Below are 17,816 nucleotides of genomic sequence, written 5' to 3' on the forward strand. Positions count from 1 at the left end.
TGAAAAACAGAACAACTTCTCCTCACTTCTTAGGTCTTGTGCAGAGCCTCCTGGATATTACCAGGGAGATTCTTTCTGGCTTGTTTTTGTTTGTTTGTTTGCTTGTTTGTTTGTTTGTTTGTTTTTAGATAGATAGCACACATCGGGGAGGGGCAGAGGGAGAGGGAGAGGGAATCTTAAGCAGACTCCATACCCAGTGCAGAGCCCAAATCGGGACTTAATCTCATGACTGTGAGAACACGACCTGCGCCGTAATCAAGAGTTGGATGCTTAACTGACTGAGCCACCCAGATGCCTGGAGATGCTTTAAGATAAGAATTATGAGTCCACATTTGGATGGTCCTAGGATTTTCTCCATCCCTTTATAGACCAGTGAATGGGTAAATGAGCTGCAGGTTTCACACTGCCACCTTCAGTGAGACCTGCTATCCTTTTATTTATCTATTTTTCAATACAGACTCCAGCAAAAGACTTTTTTAAATAAAGGTGCCCACAATAAGAAGAAAACATCGAGGACTACATGCCTAGATGAAATCAGCATGTTGTCCTATTATTAGTTTGTTTGCTCTATACCTTTTTCTGTCAACCCAGTTCTTGATGGAAGGTCATTGCCTGGTCTGCATTGTGTCCTCCAAAGTGCTTTGTCCAAAGAAGGCATTTTGTAAATACCTGCTGTTAATAATGATAAACTGTTACTTTCAGTATTTTTGGTCATTGTCGATTCCTTTGGGTTATAAATGAATATATAGGTGTAGGTGTTCCATAATGTATGTGATAAACAGGAGCGAGATATTACAAAATTAAATTGTTGTTTGTATACATATTACTCATTAGCAATAAAAGGCCAAGAATGAGAATACATGAGACATACATACACATATACACACATCTATTTAAAACTTTCTCCTAGGAAGCCATAGATAAATTACAGCTTATCTCAAATCCTAACAGTTTCTGTAAATCAAAGCTTCATATGTATGGCAATTATTTATTGAAATAAATTAAGGACAAATCAATCAAATAGTCTTTTAATGTGTTACCACCCATAATGCATTTTGAAAATATCTAGAGTTTTAAAATAGCATAAAACTCAAAATTTTACCAGTTTAACTTTATATGGTGTTAAAATATTTAGGTTGAAATTTGGGAATATTTCATCCTCCTGTCCCCCTCAAAAATGTTCTTTCTATGGACTTCTTATCAAGTTCATAATGTAGGTGTCTAAAGTTTATTTCTGTTTATACTGTGCTTGTTTAGTTGTATCTATAAAACAGTAATTTCCAGTTTTTCTCAATCTCACATATAAGAAAAATATGTCATATGTCAAACTTACTAAGTTTATTAGATGTTATTTCTATATTAAGACTAATAATATTAGTTCTACCTTCTATTTAGTAATTTGGTCCATCATCACCTCAGGCTTTTTCAATTTGTTTAACAAGACCTTTTTTTGATGTTTTAAAGAAGTCTATTTAAAAAAAATCTTTTGAAGTTTATTTATTTATATTGAGAGAGACAGAGACAGCACGTGAGCAGGGGAGGGGCAGAGAGAGAGAGAGAGAAAATCCCTAGCAGGCTCCACGCTGTCAGCACAGACCCCAACGTGGGGCTCAAACTCATGAAACTCTAAGATCATGACCTGAGCCGAAATGAAGAGTCGGACCCTTAACTGAATGAGCCACCCAGGTGCCTCTGTATAACAAGTTCTAAGACAAGTTTGAGTTCACAGCAAAAGCATAAAAAGGAACAAATATTTCATATATTTTGCTAATACACATGTGTTAAAATTGGAATAAACCAGTCTTCATAATTATTTGCTATTAGATTTTCAGTCAGGGTTTTGAGATCATGGACTTAATCTAAGACTTCTTAATTCAGCTTTAGAACAGATACAGACCTATGGAAATCTCAGCAGACTTGGTTCTGTGTATTCAGTCCTATCTGTTAAATGGTGACTACCTCCTGTGCTGTGATTTTGATATAAACTAAGTGACCTTTTTCAATTTTGTGTACCCTAAAGATTTTGTTGAGAAAGAGAGAGATAGACCCTTTTGAATTGGATTTCCTGCTTCGATTCAAAGTTGAACACACTTACTCGAGTCCTCTTGACTTCCTAACCACTCAGTCTTGGAGTGCTCTAAAGGTATGTTAGGAAGACGTTTTGTTACTTTCTAAATCTTATGTCTCAGTTCTCATAAATGTAGAAATGTTTTAAAAGAAATACAAGTGATATATACTATTTCATTTGTAGAGATATGTAATGTGATCTTCTTTAATCCATCTTTGTATTACTAAATTATAAAGTGATTAATTTCTTACTTGGAAGTGAAGGAACTTTGGCCCTATTTGTGAGTGGGAAAACTAATAAATATGTATAGTCTGCAGGAACTTCGGTAAAAGTCAAGGAACAGAAGGGAACATTTTTGTCAATTTACCTAAAACCAGTCTCTTTCTTTCTTTTTTTTTTTTAAGTTTATTTTTGAGGGAGACAGTGAGGGAGGGGCAGGGAGATAGGAGGACAGAGGATCTGAAGCAGGCTTCACACACCAGGGAGCCCGATGCAGGCCTAGAACTTACAGATCATGACCTGAGCCAAAGTCAGATGCTCAACCAACTGTGCCACCCAGGCGCTCTTTTCTTCTTTATATTTGTCCACTTTTTCCACATAGTTTTGTCAATTACACAACAACACAGTGATTTATTCTAACTGTAAACTGTTTGAGCTGAACAGAATGTTGTCGAGAAAAAAGCAATGGTTATTCATCACCCTCAGTCATCAATCATTCCTTACCTTATTTTTCTCTCAGAAGATCCTGTTGTTTAAGAGTTTATTTTGTTTAAAACAAAATATTCTCCTAGACTCAGGATTTCCTTAAAGATGCTCATCATTTGCTAACCTTTGCCACACCCTTTTTCTGAGAAGGAAACATTTCTGTCCATTGGAAATCACCATCATCCCTTATTTTTATAGTATAGTTAGGTTTTTTTTTTTTTTAATTTTTTTTTTTTCTTTTCAACGTTTATTTTTTGGGACAGAGAGAGACAGAGCATGAACGGGGGAGGGGCAGAGAGAGAGGAAGACACAGAATCGGAAACAGGCTCCAGGCTCTGAGCCATCAGCCCAGAGCCTGACGCGGGGCTCGAACTCACGGACCGCGAGATCATGACCTGGCTGAAGTCGGATGCCCAACCGACTGCGCCACCCAGGCGCCCCATAGTTAGGTTTATTTTTAATGGAGTTTTTAAATTATTTAGAATTACGAATTCAAGTCCAATTGTTGATCAGTTAGGACCTCATTCAAAGGGATGATGAAAGAAAAAAGTTTTACAAAGAATATATTATCATGGTATGGGAAGAAGACGAAGGGAATCAAACCAGGAATGGGGATGGAAAAAGGAAGAAAAGGAGCTGTTACTGAAACTGTTGTGAAATGAAGTTATGGGAGAGAGCCAACCCCTAGGAGCTGTGGCATTCGGTAGAGGAACACAGCCACTGCCAAACTATGTCACCACAGGGAAAGAGCTGAGGAAGAAATACCCCCTCTTCTCTCTGCTCCAGCCCTCTAGTCTCTTGCTAGTGCCTCCTCTTGGCCAAACCCAACCAGACCAGAGAAGCAGAGAATTTAGTTCAAATAATCCTTAGTGGTCACCCTCTTAGCGGAGCAGAAAAGGGTGCAGAGTGAATCTGGTGAGGAAATGATGACTATCTAGCACAGCTTGTTCACACAGGATCCAACACATCCGCTAGTCTTTATCTCAAACTGTAAGCTATTTACACCATTCCCATCTGTTCCCCTGTTGTATGACAGGCAGTAGCCCTGATGGAAGAATTTCGAGGCATAGACCGAGACGTGGAAGGATCTGCCAAACAGTGGAGGAAGTGGGCGGAATCCGAGTGTCCAGAAAAAGAGAAGCTACCGCAAGAATGGAAGAAGAAAAGTTTGATACAGAAGCTGATTATTTTGAGAGCGGTGCGCCCTGACAGAATGACATATGCTCTCAGGTGGGGCAGTTGGCATTTTTGGAAATTCAAGTTAACTTCGAGGACACCTGGTCTTAGGGGCTGGAGTATCTGGTGGAGGCATTTATGGTCCATATTGATGAGAAATGACTCTGCTGAAAATGTGATATTGTAATCACTACTATTGTTGAAACTCACTGAACACTAAACTAGGCTAGTCTCTAGTCAGACTGAGCCCATCTTGCCTGAAAACCTGACTTGCATTAGGAGGGGAGACAGGGAACCACTGGAAATATTCTAGCAAGAGAGATGGGTGTCATCAGAGTTCAGAGGCCAGGGGCATGCATTATTCCCGTGCGACTTCCACTGTCTTTATTTAGTGGTGGCGTTTGGGCTCTGAAGATTTTGCCCATCAAACAAAAAGGATTTCTTTCATGGAGACGCTAATAGTCTTATAACTTTACTACCGGTGCAATTTAAAGCAGGAACCCTGTCTACATATTCGTCCGTGTGTCCTCTCTCTTTGCCCTCTCGACTTCTAACTGGTAATGTGCTGCTTAATTCGCGCAAGTCACGTTCGCCTCTGAATTTACCAGAGTTCTCACCTTCCTTCCTAACAACGGCATTCCCGCACCTCAGGTTTTTCTCCTCCACTTTGTTCAGCTAATTTCCCCTTTGCAGAAGCCTCTGCATACCCTACTTTACAAGTTAATTCTGCTTAGTAGTAGTACTTACTTTCTGCTAAATCTGATGCTGCTGGAAAATAATCCCTGCTTAATTGAGCTTCCCTGTGTTAGAAACACCCCAAAAAGCATTTGTATATTCATGAGAAGCCCAGCAGGCCGGAAAATTGCACTGTGGCAAATCTAATGAACTGTTAATAAGTAATGGGGGATCTGGCAGGAGATTTGGGGGATACAAAGCCACAGGCAGGCAGCTGGTGGTACTCAGAGGGGGGTCTCTGTAGCCCCCAAAATGGAACGTAGGCTTTTGATTTTCAGAGCTTCTAAAGCAGGGAGGGATTTCACTGACACTAATACATTAGAAATCTAGCTGGATTTATATCGTTGTGTAAAAACATCCCATGTAATGAACATGGTTAGCGTCCTTCCTGTGCCTATGATTTAAGCTGATCCAAGTTGTAGCCCTTTTCAAGGTCATGAGCATTGATCGTGTCTTTTGCATTATTCTTTTTTATAGGAATTTCGTGGAGGAAAAACTGGGTACAAAATATGTGGGGAGGACCAGATTGGACTTAGTTAAAGCATTTGAAGAAAGCAGCCCAGCCACTCCAGTTTTCTTCATTCTGTCTCCAGGGGTGGACGCCCTTAAAGACCTAGAGATCCTTGGTGAGGGGCCAGGAGGCTTGCCTTCCCACCCTCCCCCTTGCCCACGGCCTGCCTGACCTTCTCTCCATTCACAGTTACCTTAGTTTCTTCCTCTCTCTCTCTCTCTCTCTTTCTTTCCTTTTTCATTTGTTGGAGATTGAGTACATGGAAAATGTAAGGCTAATAACACTGTAGTCTGAAGAAATGCTCAAACGGAACATTCCTCTGGTTGGCATAATGCAAGTTTCCTTTGTACTGTTTTCCACCTTTTGACTATATAAGGGCCAGAGGGCAATTTTCTCCATGCTCGTGTAATCTTGTGCCCCCTGTGACTAAATAGTGGTCATTAGAGCAAGCCTATTCGATTGTGCAAGGCACTGTCGCTTTGTGCTCTGGATTACTATTCCCCACAGCCCGCACCGAGAGTACCAGGTTAATAGAGCTGTGACCTGACTGTGCTCGATTCAAGCATGGCCACAAGGTGAGAGGCGCCTGCATTTACCCAATGAGCCAATTTGTTCAAAAAATGATGTGATATCTTTTATGAGGGAAATGCTTTTCTACTCCTGCAAGAGTTAATAAAGCTCAGTAACAATACTTGCCATCTATCAAAATGTCAAAAGCTTCATTACCATAAAACCAGAGGAACTTATTTCCACAGGCTTAGCTAATGCTCATAAGGAGGCAGCTGTTGAGAGCTCAAAATGCTGCTTGTTGAAACGACCGAAGTTTAGTTTGGCTTCTTTAGGAGAGTGACCTAGAAGGTGGCAGCAGTCACCACAGACAGACCCTGGGCCTCAGAATTCCACACCCTTCTCATCTGTCCTTGATTCACTCTTTCCCTCACCGTGTTGTACCCTCTCACAGGCAAAAGACTGGGGTTTACGATAGACTCGGGAAAATTCCACAACGTGTCTTTAGGACAAGGCCAGGAGACGGTGGCAGAAAAGGCACTGGAGAAAGCTTCCAAAGGAGGACACTGGGTCCTACTCCAAGTGAGTATTCCCTCTTCTCGGACAATGCTGGGACTGAACACGGGGTAGGGACAGCGCAGAGTTGTCCTGACCCACAGGAATGAGCCTTCCTCATGACATCTGGTGATTTGCCGAGTCTTGGGGTTCTCTCAGTGTCCATGACACCTCCACAGGTGATGAGAGACTCTGCTTACAAGGATACCTATCATATTTTGAGGGATTTTTTAGCCATTGTGCTTTAAAATTAAAAATATTACAGGGAATCCTCTTATCCTCTTGACTTACAGATATCTGGAATACTCCAGTAGTGCTTCAGGATGAACAGGCTTGTGTAGATTGCTAAGGCCCATGTCCTAAAACCTCACATTTGCAAGTTGCTTTTAAAGTTAACAGAGCATTTTTGGGACGTCTGAGTGGTTCAGTCAGTTAAGTGTCCAACTCTCGATTTCAGCTCGGGTCATGATCTCACGGTTTGTGGGTTCAAGCCCCACGTCAGGCTCTGTGGTAACCTCATGGAGCCTGCTTCAGATTCTCTTTCTCCCTCTCTCTCTCTGCCCCTCCCCCACGTGCTCTCTCTCAAAAATAAACATTTTTTTAAAAGCGAAGTTGACAGAGCATTTTTGCATTTATTACCTCATGCAACTCTGACTCTGCCCCTAAATTGTGTTACATTTCCTTTGTTTGTAAGTTAAGGGGATTAGAGTCGATAACCCCTTTATCCCTTCTAGTGCTAGCATTACATGGGTCTTTGACTCTAACCCACTGTCCTCCCAGGTGGCTCCCTCGGCTGGGGATTCTAGCAAGAACCCAGGAATGAGTGGAGCTCAGGCAAGCTTTAGGGGGCACGTGGGAGCCATCCTGACTCCTTCTCCAGCAAGGCATGCTGGCTGTCTCATCTGGTCTGGAAGTAGCCATTTAATTGGGAGCCCAGTGAACCTAAAGTTTCTCATTCGTACCAGATCCTTTGCAAGGATACATGATCTCTAATCATTATAGCAAAGCTGCCAGGATCGGTGCTGTCCTCCCATTATGAAGAACAAAAGCGTGAGCTTCGGAGTGGTCTGGAGAGCCTCAAGGCCACACAGCTGCAAAGCGGCAGGGCTGGTGTTCAAGTTCAGGTCTGTTTGGTGGCAAGCACCATTTTTTTCTCTGCTAGCTTGTGTGGCCACCCTGGCACAGAGATAGGACACTGGCCTCCCTCAGTGCCTCCAGGATCCAGGGTTGATGCATTTTGAGTTTCTACTGAAATAAAATTGGATGCACGAAGAAGCTGCCCAGGGTCCAAGCAGAACATAACCCTCCGGGAGAGTAACACCCACTGCTTAGGTGATACTTCAGTAAAGTGACTTGGGGTAGGGCTTACCCTCTGAGGCTCACAAAGTCAGCCAGGTAACGGTGGAGGGTTTATTTTTTCAGAATGAAGTTATTGTTCTGACAGTTGGGTAGATGCTGAGATCTTCCTGCCAAAGTAAGTTCTTTGAGAATTCTCATGTGTCCAGCATCTCAGACTAGGAAGAAACTAGGAGGGGTATGGTCATCCTCAGGAGAACGTAGTATTCAAAGTAAAATGTTTCTGTTATTTTTCTCTCTATGCCAAGTTGCCATTTGCCCCCAAAATTCAAGTTGTAAGTTTTACCATAAAAAAAAAAAATCTAGAAGACCTCGTCTCGTGAAGGATCTGCTTTTGGTTATCTGTCCTAGATGTTTGATTTTTGTTCTTAGTGGTAAACCAGTAACTAAGAATGTAACTTTTTAGCTGTTCCTCTCTGGACATAGAATAATTGGAGAGGAGGGATTGCCCCAGGCTTTGGCCATTCTAATTTCTGGAGGTTTCTAGTATCTCTTTACCATTTAAAAGAGAAGTAGGACTTTGAATAAAGAGGCAACCAGCATGATGAGAACTCATTATATTGTTTGTAATGTATGTTAAATTGTATCAGCATAGGCACATGATTTGTATGCACATGTTAATAAGCTCTTAACCAAACTCTACACTAGTCAGTTACTGTGATGAGATAGAGCCCTTCGAGGGATGTTTAGCTAGCATTGTATCAGAAGCCCATACTCCAGAGAAAACTATTACATAGGTATCAGGGTGGTAGCTATCTATATCTCAGATGTACACCATATGGTTTGTAAATTGACATAATGGATTTTAAAAATCTATTTTCATGGGCAAAGTAGACGGTTTCCAAGATACATGGATTGGCTAAAAATGTTGCACAGGCATTGGTGCCCTGGGACAAGCAAGCACAAGAATCCAGCCAATCGCAAAGCCAAGATCCCCACGAATGACTCCCAGGCTGGACTCCAGAGTGTGCCTGTGTTGAGAGGTGGCTCACCTGGTGATGGTTTTCTTCCCTGACCAGAGTCGCTGCCTAGAATATTTTTACATTTGTTTCAAGTAAACTTCTCAAGTAAGGTATTGTTGTAGTCCATGAGATAGAGAATTAGGTCATATTTGAGCTTGCAAAACAGGTTTTATTGTTCTTTTGTTTCTGCTTACTTGTGTGAGTGGCACGGTCAGGTGTGAGAAGTACTCTTGCCGCAATCTAGTAGCAAGCGTGGAAGCCAGGAGTCTCAGAGCCCTGACTTACTGATAAGCTTGCGAAGGTTGCCAGACCACAGTATCACGGAGCAGGTGGCTTCATCAACAGAAATTTAATTTCTTACAGTTCTGCAGGCCAGAAGTCTGAGACCAAGTGGTCAGTAGGGTTGGTTTCTTCTGAGGCCTCTCTCCTCGGTGTGTAGATGGTTGTCTCGTCCCTGTGTCTCCATGTGGTCTTCCCTCTGTGTGTGTCCTCATCACCCCTTCTCATAAGGACACAAGCCATATCGGATTAATTGTTGCATCTAGCCTTAATTACCTCTTTAAAGACCTATTCCAAATACAGACATATTCTGAGGTACTGATGGTTAGGATTTCAACATTTGCCAAAGGAAAATAGCCTAATAATGTGAACAACTGAATTGGCATACGTCTTTTTACAACAGAACTGTTTTCAAAGAAAGATACCTATTTGACTATTCCATTACCTATTTGCCTTTCTTATTTTTTTGTGGGATTTTTTTTGTAGCTGTTGTAATCTTAAATGTTTTTGTTTGTTGGAAATAATTACATATTCCTGGGGGTGATGTTTCAATCACTATTTAAGGACTTCTCCAGAACCAGAGAGCATGTGAGGGTATGGCCTTTATATTTCTCTCACAGCATCAACTACCATGTACTCTGTGGGTATTTAGTATTGGAGGATTGTGAATCACAAAGCGGAAAATCAGGAAGTGATAGTGGTGACATCTGTTTCATGATTTTTGACAGCTCTAGGGTTTAAGAAAAATAATGCTAGGTATCCGCAGAGCATCTTAACAAGGAGTGATTTCTTTTTTAGCTAGCCTTTCACCCCTCACATCCTTTGAGTTCATGTACTAATGAGTAGGAGTTGAATAGAGGAGGTTTGCATCAGAAACTTTGAAGTGGGTGATCAGGTACATTGCTAGCTTTTAGTTTTTATACTTTACTAAACTAACCAGATAGGTCTCAATAATTGAGTTTAAACTGTAACAATGAAAATTATCAGGAACTCCATCTCAAAGGTGATTGGTGGGTGTTGGATGTGGGTAAGTGTTGTTGGAAGGAGATTTGGGTTAACAAAAATAACCTATGGTGATTTGGAGCCCTAAATGTGTTCCATGTACAGGTGTATTTTGGTGTTTGGTTTTGTTCCCTAACATGATAATAAAGGAAAAATTAAATCCTTTAATTTAATACATTAAATTTATATATAGGAAATATATATACATTTATATATAGGAATATGTTGTGATCCCATAATTTAAGTAATATCCTTTAGTTTCACAGGAGTTATGAGCCATACTGTTTTTCAGAATGTCCATTTGGTAGCCAAGTGGCTAGGAACCCTGGAGAAACTCCTTGAACGATTCAGCCAAGGAAGCCACAGAGATTACAGAGTTTTCATGAGTGCCAAATCTGCACCTACGCCAAGTGAACACATCATCCCTCAAGGACTCCTGGAAAATTCCATTAAAATTACCAATGAACCCCCCACAGGGATGCTGGCCAATTTGCATGCCGCCCTCTACAACTTTGATCAGGTAAGAAAGCAGAAGCCTGGTCTGACAGTGGTCAGGGTCTTCTCACAAAACCATGGGGCCGTTATCTACTCAGGTGTCTTGTGCAGAGAGATGAAGTGAAATCTCAGAGTGTGTTTTAATCTCTTGAAAGGATCACCTGTCACTGCCTATTCCAGTGACTAAAAAAAATCTGTGTTTTGCCCTAAAACTACAAGCCACATGTTTAAGGAGAGTAAATTACATCCCTTTCTGAGGAACCTACTTATTGAAGACAAACATGGTAGGCTGGTATCTCCTAGCACAGGAAGAGGAAGAGCCATCGTTACTCCTGTTAATGTTCTTGAGAGTGACAACAGTAATTACTTAGGAAGAATTTCAGTATAATATTTAATGCTTTAGATCTGGTTTTGATGTGAGTAAACTTAAACCATCTTTTCAGATTATATCCATGTTGCCTTCTTACTTATATCTTTATTTCCATCTAAAATAAATTAATAAATATACTTTGATCATCATTATTCTCCTTGTCCAAATTATCACATCTATCTATTCAAGTCTTTTAAGCAAGTTTCCTTTGTGGTTGTGTCTCTGAGTTCCCATTCCCTCTGATTTCCCACCCTTGGGAAACAGTATTCTTATTCGGAGAAGTAGAATGAATTCCAAAAAGAAAATACATAAGATTTGGTGGTAAATATTAAGCTTCCTGTTAGAAATATTATGATTCTGTATGAAGTATGCTTCACTTTTTCATCAGTATCTTCTGGGCCACCTTAGATTATACTTTTGAAGAATACAGTTAATTACCTAATTAAATAATTAATGTATAGCCTATGTAAACACAGTAGACTGTGTAAACCGAAGGTACTTAAAAAATCTTGTTGAATCTATTGTATATATTCAGTATATTTTTTGGTGAACTCTGGCGGGCATGTATTTTTTTTTTATCTATCAATTTATAGTTTCTGAACACTTAGGACATTCTCAAGCTCTTTGACAAAGCTAGTACAAAAGAGGATTTTTTGGATATATTTATATAGGATTTATCCAGCGCCCAGAACAGTTGTCTGTATTTGTGAAAAGTGAGCATTTTATGAACAAATAAGCTTCAGCCCACCTTTTTTTGTTTTTTTGTTTTTTGTTTTAGTAAGGACCTCTCTGACAATCTAATACAACTAGGGATACTCTTCCCAGGGACATACACATTTAAAAATTTGTTGCATATAATCATAGGAGAATCCTTTCTCCTGTTCTCATTTATTCATTAAAGTATTGGTTCTTTTGACTATTACTTGGAAGGCCACTTAGATTAACTGAAGTTTACATTTACTGGAAAGACTCTTACATACTTCAAGAGGAAATATTTATGTAGTAGAAAGGACCCTCTGAAATATTAAGACTAAATTTGATCATAAGTGACAAAAACAAAGATAATCAAAGTTATTCATTTAATGAACTTCCTGTCAAACCTGCTATAGCGAAAACCAAACCAACAAAAACTCTAAAAAAAATCTAAAAATTTTAGAATAGTCTTTTATGAATGCTGACCTGTTATTATGTTAGAAAACAAAATGTGGTTTTACTCACATGATGCAATTCAAGGGTATTCACCTGTACTCCCTGGTCATCTGTGAATAGGTTCCCAGTGCCCTTTAATCAGTTAGAATTATGGTTGGCTACCTTTGAAAGAAGTACAAAACAACAGTGGCTTAAAAAAGGTTAAAGTGGGGCTCCTGGGTGGCTCAGTCGGTTAAGCATCCGACTTCGGCTCAGGTCATGATCTCGCGGTCCGTGAGTTCGAGCCCCGCATCAGGCTCTGTGCTGACAGCTCAGAGCCTGGAGCCTGTTTCAAATTCTGTGTCTCCCTCTCTCTCTGACCCTCCCCCATTCATGCTGTCTCTCCCTGTCTCAAAAATAAATAAACGTAGGGGCGCCTGGGTGGCTCAGTCAGTTAAGCGGCCGACTTCGGCTCAGGTCACGATCTTGCTGTCCGTGAGTTCGAGCCCTGCGTCAGGCTCTGGGCTGATGGCTCAGAGCCTGGAGCCTGTTTCAGATTCTGTGTCTCCCTCTCTCTGACCCTCCCCCGTTCATGCTCTGTCTCTGTCTCAAAAATAAATAAACGTTAAAAAAAATAAATAAATAAATAAAAAATAAACGTTAAAAAAAAATAAAACAAAAAAAGGTTAAAGTATTTCTGTCACATGAGGATTCTGGAGGTAAGTCATTCAGAGTTAAGTGTGTCACACAAAGTTATCAGTCTAGTTGTTTTACAGTGCACTGTTTCTAGAATGGGCTTGCCAGAGTCCCAGGTGGCAGTCCCCATGTCGATGTTCCTGACAGTAGGATAAAAGCCGGAACAAAGAAGATGACCATGGATACGTGTTTGCTTTCTTTTAAGGATGCTTCCTATGAGTTAATACACAGTATTTCTCCTTTCACCTCACTGGTCATATTGAGTCACATTGTGTTCCCTAGCTCAAGAGAGGCTGGGAGAAGTCCATTTACCTTGGACAGCCATGTGCCCAGCTCAAAGTTGGCAGTGAGACCTTTTAGGACAGTCAACTAGTGATCTGTATCACAGACTTGCCACTTTCCCAAGGCTACTTGTATCATCGTGGGTGTTCTGTGTTGCTGCCATGGTCTTAGGTAGCTGAAGCCTGTGACATGGACCTTGGGTACTCATCCAGGTTAGGGAAACAAGTCCCAGTCACCCATATTGTCTGGGTGTCCTTCTCGGATGAGAAAAGCACCCAAGGGATCCAGACAAATAAACTGTTTTGTTTGGGTGTTTTTATGTTTTTACATGTTTTAATATTCAAATAAAATTAAATGTGTATTTTTAATCTTACCCCCAAATCAGAATTTACCTCTGAACTTTGATATGTGTGTTCATAAGGAACAAAGTTTAATATCAGTCCTTTATTGGGGTACATGGGTGGCTCAGTTGGTCAAGCGTGTAGCTCTTGATTTCAGCCCAGGTCATGATCACGCTGACAGCGCAGAGCCTGCTTGGGATCCTCTCCCTCTCCCTCTCCCTCTCCTCTCTCTGCCCCTCCTCTGGACATGCTCTCTCTCTCAAAATAAATAAATAAACTTTAAAAAAAAATTAGTCCTTTTTGGAGCATTCCAGAATATCTTTGTAAAGGCAATCGCTAAGTGACCAAGATGTAAAAAAACTATTTCTTGCGGGATGCTGCTTCCCTATGTATCTCAGCTCAGTAGCACCTGCCTTTTGAAGATGTGCTAAGGGAATACTGTTTAGACTCTTTTCATACCCAGATAATAACTACATTTTTTAAAATTTTTTTAACATTTATTTATTTTTGAGACAGAGAGAGAGCATGAATGGGTGGAGGGTCAGAGAGAGGGAGACACAGAATCGGAAGCAGGCTCCAGGCTCCGAGCTGTCAGCACAGAGCCTGATGCGGGGCTCAAACTCGTGAACCATAAGATCATGACCTGAGCCGAAGTCGGACACTTAACCGACTGAGCCACCCAGGCGCCCCAATAACTACATTTTTAAAGTCAGAGTATAGATTTCTTTTTCTGTAAGATTTACAGCAGAAACAAATAATTGGTAGCTTTGCATGTAAAATTGGCATCTGTGTGCATACAACCCTGTTATGTGTGTGTGGATGCCTGTTCTGTATTCACAGTGCTATTTGCATATTTTCTGATATTAATTTGCTCATCATTTGGTTTATAAAAATATGATTGACCTGAAATGTAGAGTGTTAGGTAGAGTCATACTTTTTCCTAGTTAGAAAAGCTTGCTTCATATTTTCTTCCAGTGGCATTTGTATTATCAGAGCATAATGAGCATTAAGTTGTAATTCTTTAGTGCTGAGGATAAAACTAAATCAATTATATGAAATATAGATGGAATAAATGTACTTGATTATTATAGGATCTTCATCTCCTCTGGACTATATGTGATTTAGGGCAGGGTTAGGCTTGTTAGATCATAATTTCTAAGTAAAAGTTTGATGCTTCTGTTTCATCTCCTAGAAGTTTTTTACATTTAAAACCAGTATATTTTGAGGGGCGCCTGGGTGGCTCAGTTGGTTAAGTGTCCGACTTCATCTCAGGTCATGATCTTGTAGTTGGTGAGTTGGAGTCCCACTTTAGGCTCTGTGCTGTCAGTGCAGAACCTGTTTGGTATTCTCTGCCCCTCCCCCACTCCCATTCACATTCACTCTCTCTCTCTCTCTGTCTCAAAAATAAACATTTAAAAATACCTAAACAAAACTAATATATGATTATATTCTTCAAGATTAATTCCAATTTTGTGGTTTCTATTTTTTTCTCTCACAAGTTTGTCTTTTATTTCGTGTTTAATTGTGGAAATGTTATGTTTAATGATCATATATTTTCAAGCCCCATAAATTACCTAGAAATGGCTCAGTGCTTTAGAATGTCCTAATGATTTAGTTGGGTGTGCACTGTGGGTGGCCTCGCCAGTTCTAGAACTATATCTGGTAGTAACCCAGAATTCTGATGATAGTCGGAAAGAAACTAAAAAGCTTCTTCTAGTCTTGGAACAAGAGGACAAATCTTGTCTTGGTTTAGACTTACACTAGGAGTTGCCTGAGAGACCACCTCTGAACTCCCACCCTGAAGGTGCTAAATATACTTGGTAGATGGCCCAGTTGTCAGATCCAAATGTGGACTGGCTGTAATTTGACCATTTTAAAGGACAAAGCAAGAAGATGAATCTCTGGCCTTATCTTCCTCTGCTGCCCAACATCAATTGAAGTAATCCTTGTTGGCCTCACAGAACCGTCAAATGTGAGAATAAAGTACTACTCCCTTTAAGCCAAAGAGTGGATGCCTGTTGTACACCTTTTAATTTCATGGCTGTGAGAGCCATAACCATGTCAGCATGCTAGGATTTAATTTTCCCTCTGTGATTAAAAAACAAAAAAAACAAACCACAAGTTACAGATCTAGCCTACAGGGTGTGTGTTTTCCAATGTTCCATATGCCATCCTCTCAACCCAGCAATGAATTCTACTTTTAAGTTCATTGGAAGGAAACCATTTGTCAGGGTGATTATATTAGTTCAGGTACAGTACAAAATTACACTGATCCAAATGAGGTAACCTCTCTCCCATATAGTTGGCAGCTCTCTTTCATGAGGTCAGGCACACACCCGGGCTGGTAGGTGCCTCTACCATAACTCACTCATGGCTTCCATGGTTGGCTAGTCGTCATCATTTCTAGCCCACAAAAAAGGAAAAGAGTGACAACCAGGGCGAGCGATTTCCTTTTAAGTAAATGGCATGAAAATTGTACACATCACTTCTGCTCAAATTCTGTTGGCAAGAACTTGGTCATATGGCACATCTGGTTTCAAGAGAGGATGGAAATCGTTTTTTGATGGGTGGCCATGTGCCCAGGTAATCTGTATTACTATGAAGCCCCGGGAAATGCAGGGCTGAGGTTAAGTAGTATCCTGCTACGCTGATGAAACTAAGATGGTGTCCTTTGGCCATCTAGATTTTTCAAGGAGAATTTTGCAGGGGGAAATGATGTCAAGCAGTATTGAAACGCCCAGAGTCTAAGAGACCCCCAAAAACGAACCACCAGAGTCCAGAGTCAAAGCTAAGCAGCAAGGGTCATTTATTGCAGGTTCGAACCTGGACCTCTGCGCCCCCGTTGCCGGTGACGCCAAGAGGCCCTGAGAGAGGTTTTTACACCCCTTTTATAGACAGGTACAAACAAGTCATGGGGAAATCAGGAATTTTCCACAGTTACAGAGCTGCGATTGGTTGGTATTTAAAGTTGGACACTTAACAGTATTCGATTGGTTCCTGCCTTTAGGTCAGACCACAACCGGGGGTACGGGTATGACAATGATTGATCAGGAATACACGGATGTGCCAAGCAACAATGATTGATCAGGAGTACACGGATGTGCCAAGTAACAATGGTTGATCAAGAATATACGGATGTGCCAGGCAATAATGATTGATCAGGAATACATGGGCATGCCAAGCAATTGTACAGAAGCGGAACAAGCTGGTTAAGCTTGGTTAGGTTTCAGTTTCCCATAACTTAAGCTTTTAAGTTTCAATTTTCTCAGGCCTCTCAGTATTATCACTGCTCAAAATGAATGGTCTCATTTTCTAGTGAATTTAGAAGCGTTCAGTAAAATAACTGAAGCAAAGTGAAAGCATTGGCCTTAAATTAACAGACTGGCAAACGCCAAATGGTCAGTCTCCTATTACCCCCTCATAGGATGGGCAGCCATGCTTAAAACTGCATGTTACCCCTGTCCGAGATCTCCTGCCAAGTTTTGTGCAAGATTATCAAAAACTCAGACCCTTGCCCTTGGAAACCATACAGAGGGAGAATCAACGATTTTTCTTCTCTCCCAGGATACACTTGAAGCGTGCTCCAAGGAGCAGGAGTTTAAAAGCATCCTCTTTTCTCTGTGCTACTTCCACGCTTGTGTCGCTGGGAGACTAAGGTTTGGCCCCCAGGGCTGGAGCCGCAGCTATCCTTTCAATCCTGGAGACCTCACCGTCTGTGCAGGCGTCCTCTACAACTACTTAGAGGCAAACCCTAACGTAAGTGCCAGTGGTCAGATAACCTCTTCCAAAGAGTGTACTGAATCTGTCAGTCTTTGGCCACTATCAAATGGACCGTAATTTCTCTTCTGAAGCTATTATTGAAATAGCTGACACTATATATGCATCTTCTGCCAAGTGTGAAAAGAAACCAGATCAAAGGTTTTCCAGCAGTGGATGCTCGAACTTCATAAGATAGGTCAAACCAGTTCTACATCAGCAGCTTAGTGCATAAAAAAAAAAAATGTCCTTCATTATGTTAACAAAAACAGTGGTTTACATGTGCATATATGCCAGATTCATTAGGCAGGTAATGAAGCATTTGCACAAATGTAATTACATACAGCAATTCTGACAGTTCATAACACTGCATTAATAATCACTACAATTAGTTCTTATGATGGAAGCAATTTACAGCGCGTCACATGTATAAATAATGGTGCATTTCCTGCATATGTCATTATTATGTATTAAGGATGCCACCTTGTTGTGACTTTCTCAGTAATGTTCCCCTTGATTGGAAGTTAAAGGTAGATGAATGATTTTATTTCATAGCTAAAATGTGTTTTACAGGTGGGGATGGGAATGCCTCATCAAGAACATTTGTGCAAACTCTTGTAAACCCAGTGATTGGATTTCCAAACAGAAGAACCATTTGTAAGGATTTTCTGGCTTAGTCTTCACAAAAGAAACTTTTTCCATTAAGTTCAGTCTGTTCAAATTGAGATCTATTTGTCAAAAACAACCGGGTGTTGTGCTCTGGACAACAACACCGTTCTATAAGTTTCTAGAACTCCTCCATATTTCTGTGTCTTAAGGTTTGCTTTATGTTCTTCTGGTAGCCGTTGTTACAATTTTTGTTATCAACTCAGTTTTCTCAAGCTTTAGAGGT

General features: G+C 40.7%; 1 protein-coding gene across 2 annotated transcripts in view; it reads left to right on the forward strand.

Annotated features, from left to right (window-relative positions):
* The window catches only part of DNAH11 (dynein axonemal heavy chain 11), a 355,616-nt gene that overhangs the window by 313,734 nt on the left and 24,066 nt on the right, over positions 1-17,816 (forward strand). For both annotated transcript variants that reach the window (XM_047849106.1, XM_047849105.1), the window contains exons 70-75: positions 2,021-2,143; positions 3,810-4,003; positions 5,162-5,310; positions 6,157-6,284; positions 10,149-10,376; positions 16,733-16,924. In XM_047849106.1, coding sequence (XP_047705062.1) covers positions 2,021-2,143; positions 3,810-4,003; positions 5,162-5,310; positions 6,157-6,284; positions 10,149-10,376; positions 16,733-16,924 — 1,014 coding nt within the window. The remainder of the gene's footprint in view (positions 1-2,020; positions 2,144-3,809; positions 4,004-5,161; positions 5,311-6,156; positions 6,285-10,148; positions 10,377-16,732; positions 16,925-17,816) is intronic.

Source organism: Prionailurus viverrinus, chromosome A2, assembly GCF_022837055.1.
Source record: "Prionailurus viverrinus isolate Anna chromosome A2, UM_Priviv_1.0, whole genome shotgun sequence".
Taxonomy (NCBI): Eukaryota; Metazoa; Chordata; class Mammalia; order Carnivora; family Felidae; genus Prionailurus; species Prionailurus viverrinus.